Source organism: Gossypium hirsutum, chromosome D02 (assembly GCF_007990345.1).
Source record: "Gossypium hirsutum isolate 1008001.06 chromosome D02, Gossypium_hirsutum_v2.1, whole genome shotgun sequence".
NCBI classification, from domain to species: Eukaryota; Viridiplantae; Streptophyta; class Magnoliopsida; order Malvales; family Malvaceae; genus Gossypium; species Gossypium hirsutum.
The window spans coordinates 48,691,332-48,708,589 of NC_053438.1; the positions used below are offsets into that span (position 1 = coordinate 48,691,332).

Below are 17,258 nucleotides of genomic sequence, written 5' to 3' on the forward strand. Positions count from 1 at the left end.
ATTTATATTGAATTTTTATTTTTTTAAATTACAAATATCTTCATTTAACTTAACGAGTAAATATAATTCTTGACTTTCCTTTCTCATCATCTAAACAAAAGCACAATAAACAAATTGTCAAAAAGAAACACAAATCCAATAGTTGGGAGATTCAAAAGCTTTCTCCAATAATGTGTTTCTTCTATAAGAAACAATGCTTATAAGCAGCTTGTCAAAGCTCAAAATCTATTTAGTCCTATGTCATACATCCAATGTCATTTGTATATATGCTCCTTCACATCAGCACAAAACACAAGACTCAATATGAAGCATACATGAGAAGAAAACAGTTGGATTGAGTTAATGAAGTACATGCATCTTATGTGTTTTTCTTTCTCAGGGAAAACCTTTCGAGAAAAAAGAAAGTAGAAAAGGAATTAAAAAAATGTTGGTGAAACATTTGAGGAACATGCAAACAAGGTATCCTACAGCTAGTAGTGGTGATGAAATACTCTGCAACAAAATCAGCGCATCTTATAGAATTGAACTCTCGAAACCACACAACGTCGTCCGCTCAATGAATATTTAACCATTATATCAACGTCTCGGGGATTCTTCTTGTTTGATGCAACAGTCATGCTCCCAATTATTGTCTCCCCTTCACAGATGGTTAACACATCCTCTAGATATAGGACTGTTTGCTTCCAATGGGTAGCTCGCGATCTTGGTCCTGCATTTTGTATTTGCCATTAGCCAAGGCAAAGTTCTTCTAGGCTGGCTTGCTGATTTCTATTCGTAGATAAAATGGAAAGGACAAAGGATGGAGAATTTTGATGTAGATACAAACCTGTAGAGAAACCCATCAATTTGTGGCATTTGGTAAACGAAACATCAAAATATGCAACGAAAGCATGGATGTAATCATCACGCTCTGCAATAAGCTTGAAAGGTGCAGTGAAAGAAGCATCCCCAAGAACCATCTTAGAAATATCTATTGTTTGAAACCAGAAAACCAAAATAAATAATTCAGTTGTACTCCAAACACATTATTTTGTAAAATAATTTCCAATAAGTGTTCATATATATAGATACCCAATGATATATACATACATACAGGAATATGCTTGTGTATTTTCTCACCTTGAGAAGGTGGCAATTTGTTACAATTTGTTTCTGGTCAACCGTGTCAACAAGAGGTTCCATCATAGCTTGCTTTTTTATACAACTCATGTCAAAGCCATAAACATTATTCCAAAGTGTAGCAAGATGATGCCATGTAGAAAAGATGGGGTATATATAAGAATACAAAAAGTTGAATTGCAATGAAACACAATAGAAAAACTCGTTGAAAGTTATACAAATACATATGAACATGAATACCTAGATTTATATCAATTTAGCAGTCTGTTATACTCATATTCGATCTTGTCGTCTTTGTACTCGGCATCCTCAATTGCTGTCAAGTAAAGAGAAGCTTCATCTGGTAGCACAACTCCATCATCAACCTGACACGGGTGAAGGAATAAGTACTTTGATTGTAAAGAATGTAGCTTATAAGAACCCAACAAAAGTTTTGCTTTGATGAGCAAGAGTAAAAATAAATTTAAAAGGCCCAGCCTGTTCACCACACGAAATAATAAGGAAGTAAACTGCTCAAGAGAGCTTGACATGATGATGGAGTTAAATTCTCAATCAATTAACAGTTATAGCAGGAATCTAAGCTACTTTCTGCAAATCATAGCATGCAACAGAGAATTTAACTAACAAAGTAGCTAGCTGCCTCCAACCACACGAAGCAATACAAGAAGACACAACAATTTTAAAAACTTCACCATCAGGCAAGCCATTTGTTTCAACAATTTGTTTAGCCATGTCAGCCATATGGGAGCATTCAACCTAGGAAAGGGAAAAATATGAACAGCATTTGACAAATAAGAGTATGTTTGGTTGGGTGTATTGGCATAGCCAATACACCCCTAATCGGTGGGCCCACTTAATCCCACGTTTGGTTGGGTGTATTGCCCTAATACGGGCCTATTACGTTACGTACGCAATCCTCATTTTCTCTGCTTCAACGCTGATTTCCAATCCCTTCCAAAAGAAAGGATTAGCTAATCGGTGTCTGTTTTACCCTTCCCAGCAGAAATCGTTATCCCCACCCTCTCCCTCTCCCTCTCCCTCTCCCTCCCAACATCAACAGAAGTTGCCACCGAACCAAACCTCCACCCGCTCAGATCTTTCGCCGACTTTCATCTTGGCATCTTTCACCAACATCAACAGAAGCGGCAAGTGCTTCTTCTATTTTTTTACTTAATTTGGATTTTTAATTTTCTTCCTCATGATTGTTTTGTTGACAAAAAACAGATTTGTGTTCTTCAACTATGGTGGGTTTTGTCTGTTGAAATTAGGGTTTTTTTGGGGATAAATTATCAATTCTCCTGCATTATCATTCTATCTTGTATATTGTAGGCTTAATTTGCATTAGACTCTTCCTATATAAAACTCAATGTGTCGGTTTCGTTTGTTGATCTTTTTGTTTTCCTTTTCCATCTTCAGCAATTTGGGCAGCCACAGTGGTTGACTATCAAAGGGCACTCACATTTTGTTAAAAGGGTGAGCATTTTTCTAGTTTCCTAACTCTCCACATACGGTTCTATTGATGTAAGCTAATTAAAAGTATAATCCAATTCAATGAAATCAGGTTAGTGAAATGCTGGAGACTAAAGGTTGTCAATTTAAACTTGGTTGTGAAGTACAATCTGTTTTGCCTGCTGATAATGGTGAGTGCTTGCCTCGAAAATCATCCATCTTTCAATATTTACCAGGAAAAATATGACTTTTTCATATCAGATTTTACAGACCCCTGAGGATAGTTGTGTATAAATGGATTGACAGGTACCACCATGGTCTGTGGAGATGGTTTTCAAGAAACTTACAATGGATGCATAATGGCTGTTGATGCTCCCACTGCCCTAAAATTATTAGGAAATCAAGCAACATTTGAAGAAACAAGAGTACTGGGTGCTTTCCAATATGCTACCAGGTACTAAAATTTGTACTCCCTCGTTGATCTGTTTGCCTTCGAACGTCTCAAAATTAATATGCAAGTATAATCTAATCTATTTTGCACGTTCTTTAGTTTATTTAAAGTGAGCTACTAAAATTCATGAAATCTAATCAATTGTTTCTGTTGGCAGTGATATTTTCCTTCACCGGGATAGTACTTTAATGCCACAAAACAAATCAGCTTGGAGTGCATTGAATTTTCTCAATAGTAGCAAAAATAATGCATTCTTAACATACTGGCTCAATGCATTACAGGTATGTCAAAAAATTAAGTTTGCTAATATTGTCTAACATCTAGGGAAGCATAGAAGATTCTTGTCAGATACCATTTATTTCATCAGAATTACTAAAATACTTGGTTGTTTATCCAGTTATAACTTGAGTAATGCTGAGTGGTTCTTATTCTTTTTACAGTATATTGGGAAAACAAGTGAGCCATTTTTTGTGACTGTCAATCCAGACCATACCCCGAAGAATACCTTGCTTAAGTGGTCGACTGGCCATGCAATTCCCTCTGTTGCTGCATCAAAAGCTTCACTTGAGCTTGGTCAGATTCAGGGGAAGAGAGGAATCTGGTTCTGTGGTGAGATCCTCATGAAATTAGTTAACATTTTGGACCAAAATTTTGGGGAGAAGTAAATTATCAAGGGATGAAACTAGCTCTTTTAGTTCTCTTCCACTAGCTATAGATTTGTGAAGTATTATTGCTACTGTTATGGTGCTGTGCTTTTATATTTCTTGTGTTCTAAAACCTTCATTAGCTGTCATTATAAGATAATAAAACACGATGTCAACTGCCTCTCGTCTGAGTATCTGTTTTACAATTATTTCAGGCTATGACTTCAATCAGGATGAACTAAAGGTACCTCTACCTAGTAATTTCTGCTTATTTTCAACTCTTAACAAGCAAGATAAATTCCTTTAGTTTAGGCTGCAATGAAAGTACAAGAATCCACAAAGCATGTTTCTAAGGTGCTCTTTTTTTCTCAGGCTGGTATGGATGCTGCACATGGTATCTTGGGAAAGCATTCTTCTGTTCTGCACAGTCCAAAGAATATGTCACCCTCTTTCATGGAAACAACGGCACGCCTCTTTGTTACTAAATTCTTTCAACAATATATATCTATGGGCTGCGTAACGTGAGTTCTTAAATATAATCACTCAATGTTAGTTCACTGCATGTTTTTCTACTTGAATTTGACACAATTGACCATGTGGCTATCATCAGTTTCTTAGAGGAAGGAGGCAGAATTTTCACTTTCAAAGGAAACATGGAAAAGTGTCCTCTTAAAACAGTTCTGAAAGTGCATAATCCTCAGTTTTACTGGAGGGTACACACCACACATTACTTAATTCTTAATTCAGTTGGATTACTTGTTAATATTAAACTCTATTGTCACCTTTGCTTATGAGCATTATATGTGCTTTCCCTCCAGATCATGAAAGAAGCTGATATAGGCCTTGCAGATGCATATATCCATGGAGATTTTTCTTTTCTTGATGAAACTGAAGGCCTTCTTAATCTTTTCCGGGTAAGAAAATGTTATCGAGATCTGTTCCTATACATACAATAGAAATTAGGTTTGTTATGATTTATCATAATCTTCATTGATAACTTTGCAGATTCTTGTTGCCAATAAAGAGAACTCAGCTGCCTCAGGATCGAATAAAAGAAGGTTCATTATAAGCTTGAAGAAGAATCTAGATTGCAATACTGGTAGAATCCATAAATAAAACCGGTTTATTAAGCATGGACATTTATTTGGTTGCAGGACTTGGTGGTCACCTGCTCTGTTAACAGCTAGTATATCATCTGCAAAGTATTTTGTGAAGCATCTCTTAAGACAAAATACTATTACACAAGCTCGTAGGAACATTTCTCGTGTTGTTTGTGCAGCTATGCCATCAAGAAGAAGGACGAAATCGAGAGAGTTGCCAAGGCCAATCGTTGAGGAATTGGTAGGACTTTGCATAAACCATGGCAGTGGACACTTCTGTTTTTTATTCAGTACTTTATAAGTTACCTATTTTGTGTTCCGAACATAATATGAATGTTCCGTTATTTAAGTTGAGATGTTATTGAAGAAAGCATATCCTGTTTTGGTTATATATGTTGTACTTATTTTGCCATGGTTTGAAGCTGTTGAGTTCATCTTTGCTGCAAACAAAGAGATGAGAGTGCTTGATGTGGTTGTTTTGACCACATTAAATCGCCCTGCCTGTTGCTGATAATTAGTACTTAAAAAAGAGACAATTAAAGGAAGAAATCAAATTGAGTTTTTCCAATTATTGAGCAGATGAAATTATACAAGTCTTTCAAAAATATTGTTTTGAATTTCTAACCCAGCCAATAGAAGCAAAGAAAAAAATATTAATTGGAGCAATTGTACAAACTTCTATTTGAAGTTAAATACAAAGGCCGTAACACTATTGAAATCAAGCCTTTCAACCTGCATTAACAATGGAAGAGACTGCAGTTCATCAACGTCAAATTTTATATGTTTTATGAACATGATTCTCTCTATCTACAGATAAAGAAAATTTTTTTGGAACTTTATACTACAAAAGTCGATTTAATAATCCCTGTTCTAATACTGCTTATGTTGTTTGGCTTGTTTCAGTTGGAAATATAATTTATTAGTTATAATTATTTTAAATTTTATTAAATCATATATTTTAATTAAAATATATTTAATATTAATTATTTCAAATTTTCTTTTATAGTATCATATATTATGATTTGAGTAAATTCATATAAGAATATTAATTATTAAGAATTTTATTAAATTATATATTTTAATTATAATATATTTAATAATAATTATGTTACTTTATATTTTACAGTATCATATATTATGATTTGAGTAAATTCATATAAGAATATTAATTATTAAGAATTTTATTAAATTATATATTTTAATTATAATATATTTAATAATAATTATGTTACTTTATATTTTACAGTATCATATATTATGATTTGAGTAAATTCATATAAGAATATTAATTATTAAGAATTTTATTAAATTATATATTTTAATTATAATATATTTAATAATAATTATGTTTAAATATGATTAAATTATTTATTATTGATATTAATAATCTTATTAAAATTTAAATAACAATAACAATAATAATTTACCAAAACAAATTTCTGCTAATTATAAGAATTTTATTAAATTATATATTATTAATTAAAATATATTTAATAATAATTATGTTTAAATATGATTAAAATATTTATTACTGATAATAATAATCTTATTAAAATTTAAATAACAATAACAATAATCATTTACCAAAACAATTTTATGCTAAGGGTATTCTAGTCATTTTAGTTTTTTCCATTATGCTATTACACCTCTATTCCATTCAACCAAACACAAGATTACTATTACGCCTCTATTCTATTACATTCAACCAAACAGTGGATTAGCTATTACACCTCTAATCCAATACACCTCTAATCCCAATACACCTCTAATCCAATACACCTCTAATCCAATACAGCGAACCAAACGCACCCTAAGAGATAGACGCTAGGAGTGTAAGAATTTGGTCAGACAGATTATTAACAACACATAAAACAGAAACAGAAGGAAGATGTAAACTGGAAGTCATACAGCATAAACATGTGCCGCCCCTGCTTTTGCACAAAACAGGGACAAAATTCCAGTCCCAGCTCCCACGTCAAGAACTACTTTGTTCTGGAATAGAAACTTATTCCGATAAATAACATTTTGATATGTCTTGGTTCGCACTACATCTTTAAGCATTTCCTGAAATACAAGGAATAGCAGGTTAACACAGAGGAAAAACATTTCACAAAAAAGAAGAAATGAAAAAGTTACGCAACCGTATCAAGTTCTTCTACTGAAACCAAGAAAACAAACTCAGAAATCATTTCCAAAAATTTAAGTAAAAGATTAAGTTAAAAAAAGAAGACAGTTTTTGGATAGTAACTGTGATGCATTAATTCATGTATGAGCTTAAACAAACAGAAAAATTACAACTAACCCTCCAATCACAGATATTCGGCACCCAATAGATCACAAAATAATGGTGACTGAAGCAGAACCATTCCATAAATAAGTCGACAAAAACAAAACAAGATTCAAATGTCCAAGTTGTTGCACACTTACTTCATGAATACCTGCACATACACAAAAGAGGGGACAAAGATTTAGAGGAAAGTGCTCACTGGAGATAAATACAAGAATGTATAACTTGAAACATCAGCGAACCCAATGCCCTACCTAATACCAACATGCTAGCCCCATAACATGCAACCAGTGAACCACAAATTACTTAGATATAAATAAACTATTGAACTCAACAAGCTCTAACTTTTGCGAAGATAGAAACTTTCTTCTCACATTCGAACCTTCTTCACAAAAATGTGAAAGGCAACACTAAGAAATCCTCAAATTCTCATTGTTTTCTAATCAACAAGAAAAATCAGTAAAAAAACTTCAAAATTGAATCTTGGAAAAGAGGATGAGAAGCAGAAAATATACCGAAGTGAGAGTAAGAATCGAAGTAATAATCAGCACTGGTTTTATCATCTTCGCCGTCGCAACCGAAAAACGAAATGTCGGGCTCTCCCATAGAAACATATTCACTAGCTTTGTCAACGGCGACGATTGAATCATCGAGATTGGAGCTGTTGCTGGCGATTTCCTTGTCGTCGGCGTCTCGGAAGCGAATGTTAGCTCCTTCGAAATTGTTCGAAGAGTTGGTCGAGGTTTGAGTTGTGTTGGGGATCTAGAAATGGAGAGAGATAATAAAATACCAGTGCCATGCCATGCCCACCACACGTGAAAAAACCTATATAAAAAAGAGAGGTAAAAAAGAGAAGGAGAAGAGGCGATGAGAGTGGAGAAGAAAGCTAGAAGGAAGAAACAGAAGACGTGGATTTTGGGTAAAACAGAAGCGGGAATGGGGAGGGTAAAACAGGGACCAAAACTGAAGCAGCGCCTAAACTGAGCTCAAGGAAGGGATTAGAAATCAGTGGTTTTCACCGATTAGAAAGGTAAAAGATTACACCCGTATTAGCAATACATCAAACCAAACGATGGAATACAGCCGCATTAGGTGGGGCCCACCGATTAGGGATGTATTGGCTATGCCAATACACCAAACCAAACATGGTGTTAGTGCTGTTCTATTTGGTTGGCACAATCTCGTAATATTTTATTCTAAAATAAGATTATATTGTTTGGATTCTAAATATCCCCGTCATCTCGTAATTTTACATTCTCAAATAGTGTTAAGATGATATGGCATTTGATGTAATCTCATGATAACCCATTCTTTAGATTATCTTAAATTACGGGCGTAATCTTAAATTTTAGATCTATTTATCCTTTATTTTTATTATTTTAATCAATTTAAGTTTTTTTCTCAAATAAAATTCAACACTAATTATTATTAAGAACAAAAAATATATCTCTTACATTGAACGTCATTAAAATTAAAATTATTATGTTTACTCTAATAATTTATTTGTTAGGGTATTAATTATAGTTATAATTATATTTGGTGATGCAATTATTTTTCATGAATTATTATGATTATGATTTATGAATTTATTTCAAAATCTATATTCACTTATAAATATATAAATTGTAATAGAAAGTAAGAACTGAAATAATTTATCATAATTTTATAGAAATTAAGATTGAAAAGTATTTAAAGAACTAAACTTGTTAAAAAATTCTATAACAAAGACAATTTAGTAAAATGTATCTTTAGGTAATCTTATATTCTATCAATAAAACACTTAAATTTTACATTCCAATCAAATGAATCAAATAAAATAATATAGGGTGAACTATTAAAATAGTCACTTTTGTTTGCCTCAAGTTACATTTTAGCCACTTATGTTTGAAATGTTACGTTTTAGACACTTATGTTATCATGTTATAACATTTTAGTCACTGAGCCGTTAATTGTCGTTAACGATGTAACGGTAAGCTGACATGGCACGTTAAATCATCATTTCAAACGAAAATTTTAGGTTAAATTACACAATTGGTCCCTATATCTTTTTGTTTTTAGAAATTTATTTTTTCTTTTATATTCTTTTAACTTTCCTTTTCTTTTCTTTATTTTCCATTCTTTTCTACTTCTTCCTTTATTTTCCCCCCTTTTCTATTTATTTTAACATAGTTGTTTTTTATGTTTTCCATTTGTTAAAACTAGCCCCTAAACTTATAATTTTTTGAACAATTTAATTTTTTTTCTTTTTTTTCCTTTTCTTCTTTCCCTTTATTTTTCTTTTTTCTAATATTCTTCACTACAGAAACATAATCTTTGCCGACCAAATGAACCAAATCCTTGTTTCTTTCACATTATTCTTAAATTGAATTTCACTCAAAACCGAATACCAATCATTCTTAACCAAATCTCGATTTTAATATAACCTAATTTTGAAACTAAAATTGGATCTAACTAATCAATATAAAAAACCATATCATTAATCAAATCTAAACATAAATTGAATTTTTTATATTCAAAACAAAAAATTTTCATTTCCAAATTTTTACAGGATTGTGTAGATTATTCATTTTCTTTTCTTTTATTTTCTGACAAATAAAATTAAGTAAACGATAAAATTGATCTAAACCTTATTGGACATTCCCAAGCAAGCTTGATTGGAAGTCGAGTGATGTCCGTGGAACTAACTAAAAATTTGACTAAGGTAAGTGTACCTATCAATTAATAGCTTAGCTACGGTAAGCAAAGATATTGTTCCCACAAAGACTAGAAGTACTAGTAATTACAGTCTTTCTATTATTTAAACAAATAATTTGAGTGATTGATTAAAAACTAAAACTAACTAAATTAATTAACTAACGAATACAACAAATAAGAAAACATGAAAATAATCGATTAACAACTAAGGTGAAACGCCCCAAAAATCCATTAAATATTTTTTTTTGTGTTGTGACAAAAACATATGTCTGCTTTAGTGGTTATGTGTTCTAGGAGTGTTTGAGAAGTCTTGAGTTCGAGCCTTAACTTAGGCAGAATTTTGTTGTTTTAATTAAATAAAGCCTTAACTGGGTTTAATAGGCTTATATTTTAAATTTTGTAAATTTATATTAGAATGGGCCTACTGGTCTAGTGGTTAAGTGGAGTATTAGTGTGCTGGAGGTTTTGAGTTTGAATACCTATGCAAATAAGGGGTGTTATTTTTGCTGCTTGTGCTGTGTGTGAGTTTGTGTTGGACTAAAATTCTCATAGTGGAGAGGTTGATGGAGATAATTAAGGAGATTTGGATGGGGGAGTGTTGGAGTGATTTTAGGAGAAAATTTAGAATTGTGGAGTTATCTCGATTTGGTGGACTGAAGATTTCGGCTATTTCTCCTCTCACTCTCTCATTTTCGATCATTTTGGTATTGCTCTTTTCTTTATTTTCAAAATTTTACTGCCGCTCTCTCCTTCTGTGCCCTCTGTTGAATTTTTGATTCCTTGTTTCCCCTGCTGACCTTTTTTTCTTCATCCTTGCTACCTTTTCTCCACTGTTGCTGCCATTTTTTTCAATCATTTTTCTCCTTTTTTATTGTGCTATAATCTATCTCTTCCTACTCCATTCTCTATCAATTTATTTTGTTTTGCCTTCCGTCTCCTTTTTGCTTCTATGTTGAATACCAACTCCGTAGCTTCGTCCTTCCTTTTTGTTCTTGTGTTATCGGTAAGTTAGTGAGTTTTGACTTTATGGTTTTAAACATTTCCTAATTAAGGCTCTGTTTGTTTGGCAATAAAATGTTTTCCGGAAAATGATTTCTGGAAAATGTTTTACTTTTCTGGAAAATGATTTACTGGAAAATATTTTTTGGTGTTTGGATGAATCTGTGTAAAATATTTTCTGTTGTTTGGCAGATTTCCTAAAAATATTTTCCGAAAAAGTTGTTTTTACATATATATATTAATAATTTTTTATATTTTAAATTGTTTTTACATATATTGCAATGATTTTGTTGTTTTTACATAATATATATTAATAATTTTTTATATTTTAAATTGTTTTTACATATATTGCAATGATTTTATAATCAAATTAAATATATAATAATACTCAATTATTAAGCTACAATATTAACCGTCATAAATTGAAAACAACTAATATCAATATTTGTAATTGTGTTAAAATAATAATACTCAATTATTTGTAATTGTGTTAAAAACAATAAAAAAACAAGGATTGAAATTAGCTTCGAAACCACAAGTAAAGGAATCACATTATAAGTTATAATTTTCAATATCAAAATCAGATTTTGTTTATGTTTGGCCATGAATAAATAAAAAAATACTATTGATTATTTGCTTATAAAATTTTAAAAAACACATACACAAATTATAAACACTTGTGTACCTACCACATTAACAACTTTAATATAATGTATTAAAAAAACATACAACACCAATAATAAACAAATCAAATAAAAACTGTCTATACAACAAGCACGTATGTAAATACATATTTCATCTGCATGTTTTAAATATAATCAACATGAAATTAGAAATTCATCTAAGCTAATCGGTTGACAAGGCTTAACTGGATACAATACATATACTTTGAGGACTTAATGAAACAAAATTTATAGAGACCAATTTAAAATCTAGATTATAGTTTGAGGATGTACTAATTAGATTTTTCGTAAAAGATTTTGATATCGATTACTTGTAAATAAAGAAAAATGAATAAATTCACAAAAAAAATATAAAGAAAAACGAATAATCCATATTTCATTATGTTAAGTATCTTAATTAAATTATTATCCAGTTCTGAGTAGAAATAATTAACATTTATGAGATAGCAATTATTATCAACGAAGATTGACTGTTAAATCATAAGAGTTGAATTCTGTTATGATTTGCTATAAACGTATAGTGTTCCTTAAAAATTTGATGCATTTTGTATTACATGAGTTGCTGATAAAATTTTCATTTCTCAAGATTTGACATAATAATCAATGCCATTAACATTGAAACCGGAATCTGGATTTTGAAACTTCTAAAATTAACCCTAAACGAAAAATTATCTCATAAGAAACAACACAAGCTTCATATATATATATATGAAAAAACTCAAAGAACATACCAAAGTAATGAACAAAGCTAAGAAGAGGCTCAAACTGTTGAGGAAGTAGCTTGAGTCCCTCAAGTTAATGCCTAGTTAGGAAGAATCAGAGCACTCTGCAACAGTTTCTTGTATTTCATCCACAAGCAGTTCAGGTACCAAAATCCCAGAAAGAACAGCTTCCAAGTCTCAAAATGCAGGTCCAGGAATTTCAAAAAATATGGAGGAAAATGCATCAGACACCACTACATCTATACCAAGCTTTAAAATTTCTTTCAACAGAGAAAATTCTTTTTCTTCACGTGAAAACTCCAGTTTTAAATCAAGTTCAGCCCATGAAGATCAAAAGGTTGCTGACACAAAGACAATGTAATAGAACACAAAGTGACAGAATTTCTCTCACGCATTGAAACATAAATGAGGGAATGCAAGTAATAGAACTATGATGCAGCTATGATGCAGTAAAATCCTTATTAAAAATTCAAAGTCTAATAATTCCATGGGAACCTTTACCAAATACAGATTTCAGATTTCAGCATATACAGATTTCAGAAGCTCACTCTTCAGCAAATAAATCATATAGACTTTAATTAAGGACTTCACATAGGACTTTAGCAAATAAAACAATTGTTTTATCATATAGGACTTTAGCAAATAAATACATCTTCAGCTTCTTAGAAACACATCTTCAGGATATAAATCATTAACAAGCATTCAACATACAAATTAAGTAAACTAGAGGACTTTAATTCCTATAGGAATCAAATTGCCATATCATTTTTACTCGACAAAAATATTCAATGAAAGCCAGAAATAACAAGCCCAAACAATAGCCCTTTAGCCATTAATTCTTTACACAAAGCTCTAGGTATCCATTAAGCTAAATCTAGAAATTCATATATGTTGAACTGAACAAGAAGGAATTGAAACATAACCTGCCAGTATCAAAGGAAGCCATTTTCTCTAGCATCAAATACTAACAAATTTAACTTTTAACTAGATAAGTAATAAACTGCGACCAACGACAAAACCATGGATTAAACTACATTTGACTACATTCGATGCTGTTAGAACATCAAAAGCATGGATTAAAATCTAAGCTGCGACCAACGATACAGTAAGTGGTAACTAGAGAAGACTGTCGGTACAGATCAGTAAGAGTAGAGGTGACATTCAGCATAACCAATGGCCAAAATCTTTCAATTACTATTCCCAACCACCAAATATATGAGCAAGAAACCAAGAACATAAAGGAACTAACCCAGAAACCGATTCACAAAACTATGGACAAGAAAATATACCTTTCTAAAGAAAGTCTGCGAAGAAAGTCTGCCCAAGACAAGCCAAACACCACAGGCTACAAAATGATAACAAAAACCCTACCCGAGCAAGAGAGGAAGAGCGGAATTTGTAGAAAGCCTGCGCAAAGGAGAGAACCCAAACTAGCAAAAAAACCCAAGCAAGAGATCTTAGACAAAAACAACACACAGTACTGAAAATCCCCAATCAATTTATAAAAAGAAGAAGAAATCAAAGGGGAAAAGGAGCCCGAAACCAGATCAAGGGAGAACGAAAGGGAGAACGGAGAACGAAACCAGATCGGTGTAGAGAGGAGAATGGAGAACGAGAGTGTAAAGAAGGGAGAACGAGAAAATGTCTTACTGATTCCAAATCGGTAGGACGTTTTCCATAAACTGGGGCTTAATTTTACCCGTGTTTGTAAAATATTTTCCTTTAGGATTTCATTTTCCACCAACCAAACACTGGAAAAGTCAGAAAATATTTTTTGGAAAATATTTTCCACCAAACAAACAGAGCCTAAGTGATTAAAGAGATTTTTTTAGTATTTTGTGCTAGGAATTAATTAAGGGCCTTTTGGTCGTCCATCGACGTTCTAGGCGTGGAAAATTCTTGTGCTTGTTCAAGGGTAAGATTTCTGTCGGCTAATGGTTGAATAACTTATGGTAATTTCGTTTAAAGTCCATTAGTATCTCTAATCAGGCTTTCGTTTATCAATTTTAAGTTTTGGAGTACTTGTGGTGGAGTTAGCAATGATATCGTATCAGGGGTGTAAACACAACTATGGAAGCGAAAACCAGCGAAAAGCTGGAAAGAAGTGATTGTCGAAGGCACACCGGCATGCGGCCGCCCGTGTGGTAGGCCGTGTGACAAACATAGGTGTGTGATCAACGAGGTTGGACGTGAGCGATTCATGAGCTGGGCCGAACTGGGCTGTATGGGCCACACGGGCGTATAGGCCCCACACGAGTGAACCGCACAAGAATATGAGATTATTGGGCCAGGCCGTGTGATCCACCCGGCCAAGGCCATTTTGGGTCGTGTGGGTGGTACTGTCATGTGGGCCCATATGGGCATACAACATGGGCCTTTTGGCCCATTTTAACTGTTTGACTGCTAAGGTTGTACAGGTCGCCCAAGTCGACTGCGAACCTATTGTAGGGTCGGTAAGTTTACCTAGAACCCCTAATTGATTGAAAAGATGGAAAGATTATTGTATGCCATATGAGATAGATGTGTATGTCTGTAAGTTGAGCATGATATATATACTATTCTGATTATGCATGACAGGATAACATGATTGTATGATGCATTGGATTGGGTTAGAGATTGATATTGATTGGAGGAAGTGTACTGAAACGCTTTTAGCCTAACTTACTGGCAGCTCAGCTACAACTACTATCTAGTTCCGCATTCGATGCTATTTAGAGTGTAGGGATGAGTGGGTTTATTATATCCCCACATGGAATGTTGGGTCGGACGAAGTTGGAGTGTAGAGGCTAGCTGGGTAGGATTTGATACTGTATATCTGTTACTGTACCGAATATTGATACTATAATGGGCCAAGGTCGAAATGCATGACTTTTTTTGTATTGTAATAGGCTAAGGCTCTAATTGAAACTGAAACTGTTACTGAAATATGCTCAGGCCCAGATTATGATTGCCTTCTGTCTGTTTGCTTTATATGGGATTACACACTCAGTTTTCGTAAACTCACTACTCTTTTGATTTGACTGTATAGGTAATTTCCTGACATAGGCGGATCGGTGCGACGGAGGAGTCAACGGTGGCCACACGACCTATTTATTTCGATTTAGTACTTAAATAAAATTTTTATTTAATTTTGAGGGTATTTTATTTTAATTATAGCCTCTTTGGATTTTTACTTTTAATTTGGGATTTCTATTGTTTGATTTACAACTGCTAGTAGTAGGAATATTCGAGTTTTCAAAACGAAACAAATAGTTTAACAAAATACGCCCAAATATGCAATCTGTTTTAAAAGCTTCCGCATAGAATAAACTTTTGGAAAACTTTCGACTGATTAATTAATACGACTTTAGAATAAACAAGTAAAAATGAAAAGTTGCTAAGTGGAAAATGTTTTAAAAAGGGTTACGATTTTCCAACACAACCTACGATTTTCAAGCACACCACCATATGACATTGCCAGATTCGACCATAACGTCTAGGCTGGGTTTGGGGCGTTACATTTTGTGGTATCAGAGCCAAGTTGCAAAACTCGTCTGTAGATTTGGGTTTTTAAGATTCAAATTTCTAAGAACTAATTTTTAAATTACGGGAAATATTTTTACTAAATGTGTGGCACATCGAGTCTCCAACGCCGATCCTGTAAGTCCTCTGAGCTGATATCTATTTAAAAACTGAAAGTGCTATAGATAGTATATACTGAGACTACTATAGATAGACTGTACTGAAACCACTCAGGTTAGTGTATACTAATACTATAGGAAAATTGATAAACACTGGTAGACACTACGTCGTACGAAAACAAACTTTGAACTACTAAAACTATTTCCATAAAATATCTGCTAATAACTATTGAAGTGTAAACTGATTCATAAAACTTTTAATACAGATAAGTGTGACTAGACGATAACCGCATGAGGTACTCGCGAACAGGGTACTAGTGGCCGAGGTAGAGGTCGTAGAGGGGCTCGAGCTGAGTCTTCTTCACTGGGAAGTATGCCAAATCTAGACACTAGCGAGACATCGGTGTCGCCTGTCACTGAGACTAGGTCCCAAAACCGAGCAGCTGAGGATGATGTACTATTTCTATTCATGTTAAGGATTCTTGAGAGGGTCGTTGGGGCCAATATTAGAGCTAGAGTCCGAGGGTCGGTTACGGAATGACTCTAGGCCAATAGAGCTGAGAGTTTTAACGGTATTGCTGGAGTTGCCCCTAATATGGCTGAGTACTGGATAGAGGCCACAGAGAGAGTTATAGATGACCTGGACTGCACCCCCGAGCAAAAATTAAAGGCGGCTGTATCGTTGCTACGTGACGAGGCATATAAGTGGTGGCTCACTATGAAGGAGGGCACTTAGCCCGACCGACTGACCTGGGAGTTCTTTAAGATCGCTTTTCAGGGGAAATATGTGGGGGTCAATTACGTGGATGCTCGTAGGAGAGAGTTTTTGAAATTGACCTAGGGTGATAGATCAGTGGCCGAGTATGAGGCTGAATTTATATGATTAAGCCGCTATGCGCATGGTATGGTAGTGACTGAGTATGAGAGATGTGTTCGATTCGAGGATAGCCTCAGGGATAATCTAAGGGTACTGATAGCTCCACAGAGGGAGCGAGACTTTGTAGCATTGGTCGATAAGGTGAAGATCGTCGAGGAAGTAAAGCACGCTAAGCATCAGAATAGATTTTGAAGTAGGAATAAGAGGGAGTCGGAGCCTTGGAGTTTCGTTCAGAGGCTTAAGAAAAAGGCCAAAGTTGATGGGCCGATTAGAGTTAGGAATCCTATTGCTGCTACTAGACAACCACCGTGTATTGACTGTGGTAGACGCTATTAGGGAAAATGTTGGAAAGAAACTTGGGCTTGTTTGAGGTGTGGTTCTTTAGAGCACCGTATTAAAGATTGCCCATGGAGGTTTGATCAGATGCAAGCTTCTGGCATGGGTACTGCACCACTGAGAGTAGTATAGCAGCCACCGAAAGGCCGTGGTCAGGTTAGAGGTGGTAATGGTTTGAGCCGTGGATAAAGAGCCTCGGGTAGAGGTGCTAATTAGACTGAGGCGAGGCAATCGACTTTAGTTTATGCTGCACATCGTCGAGACGATAGGGATGCTC

General features: G+C 33.9%; 4 protein-coding genes across 4 annotated transcripts; 1 reads left to right on the forward strand and 3 right to left on the reverse strand.

Annotated features, from left to right (window-relative positions):
- Window positions 1-315: 315 nt before the first annotated feature.
- Window positions 316-969, reverse strand: LOC107915826 (probable protein arginine N-methyltransferase 1.2). The gene is made up of 2 exons (XM_016845027.2): window positions 827-969; window positions 316-709 (listed from the first exon to the last, which is right to left on the reverse strand). Exons 1-2 carry the CDS (start codon window positions 957-959, stop codon window positions 504-506), a joined length of 339 nt encoding a protein of 112 aa, XP_016700516.1. The 5' UTR covers window positions 960-969; the 3' UTR covers window positions 316-503.
- A 401-nt stretch (window positions 970-1,370) lies between these two features.
- LOC107915594 (probable protein arginine N-methyltransferase 1) lies at window positions 1,371-2,253 on the reverse strand. The gene is made up of 3 exons (XM_016844732.1): window positions 2,200-2,253; window positions 1,705-1,875; window positions 1,371-1,484 (listed from the first exon to the last, which is right to left on the reverse strand). Exons 1-3 carry the CDS (start codon window positions 2,251-2,253, stop codon window positions 1,371-1,373), a joined length of 339 nt encoding a protein of 112 aa, XP_016700221.1.
- A 201-nt stretch (window positions 2,254-2,454) lies between these two features.
- Window positions 2,455-5,152, forward strand: LOC107915828 (uncharacterized; the record flags this gene model as incomplete). The annotated part of the gene is made up of 11 exons (XM_016845032.2): window positions 2,455-2,592; window positions 2,681-2,759; window positions 2,875-3,022; window positions 3,177-3,300; window positions 3,460-3,628; window positions 3,879-3,907; window positions 4,036-4,184; window positions 4,274-4,376; window positions 4,482-4,577; window positions 4,669-4,721; window positions 4,818-5,152. Coding segments are annotated over 11 exons (1,335 nt in total), but the record flags the coding sequence as incomplete, so codon positions are not given.
- Window positions 5,153-6,602: 1,450 nt separating this feature from the next.
- On the reverse strand, window positions 6,603-7,823 carry LOC121214673 (protein arginine N-methyltransferase 1.1-like). Its single transcript, XM_041088621.1, has 3 exons — window positions 7,566-7,823; window positions 7,191-7,201; window positions 6,603-6,827 (listed from the first exon to the last, which is right to left on the reverse strand). Exons 1-3 carry the CDS (start codon window positions 7,654-7,656, stop codon window positions 6,666-6,668), a joined length of 264 nt encoding a protein of 87 aa, XP_040944555.1. The 5' UTR covers window positions 7,657-7,823; the 3' UTR covers window positions 6,603-6,665.
- Window positions 7,824-17,258: the final 9,435 nt, after the last annotated feature.

Coding starts and splice junctions, on each gene's coding strand:
- LOC107915826 (XM_016845027.2), bottom strand. CDS start 959: ATGGTTCTTGGGGATGCTTCTTTCACTGCACCTTTCAAGCTTATTGCA. Junction 710..826: donor ATTGATGGGTTTCTCTACAG/GTTTGTATCTAC, acceptor TACAAAATGCAG/GACCAAGATCGCGAGCTACC.
- LOC107915594 (XM_016844732.1), bottom strand. CDS start 2,253: ATGTTGGTGAAAGATGCCAAGATGAAAGTCGGCGAAAGATCTGAGCGG. Junction 1,876..2,199: donor AAAGATCTGAGCGGGTGGAG/GTTTGGTTCGGT, acceptor TCCCTTTCCTAG/GTTGAATGCTCCCATATGGC. Junction 1,485..1,704: donor CATGCTATGATTTGCAGAAA/GTAGCTTAGATT, acceptor CACCCGTGTCAG/GTTGATGATGGAGTTGTGCT.
- LOC121214673 (XM_041088621.1), bottom strand. CDS start 7,656: ATGGGAGAGCCCGACATTTCGTTTTTCGGTTGCGACGGCGAAGATGAT.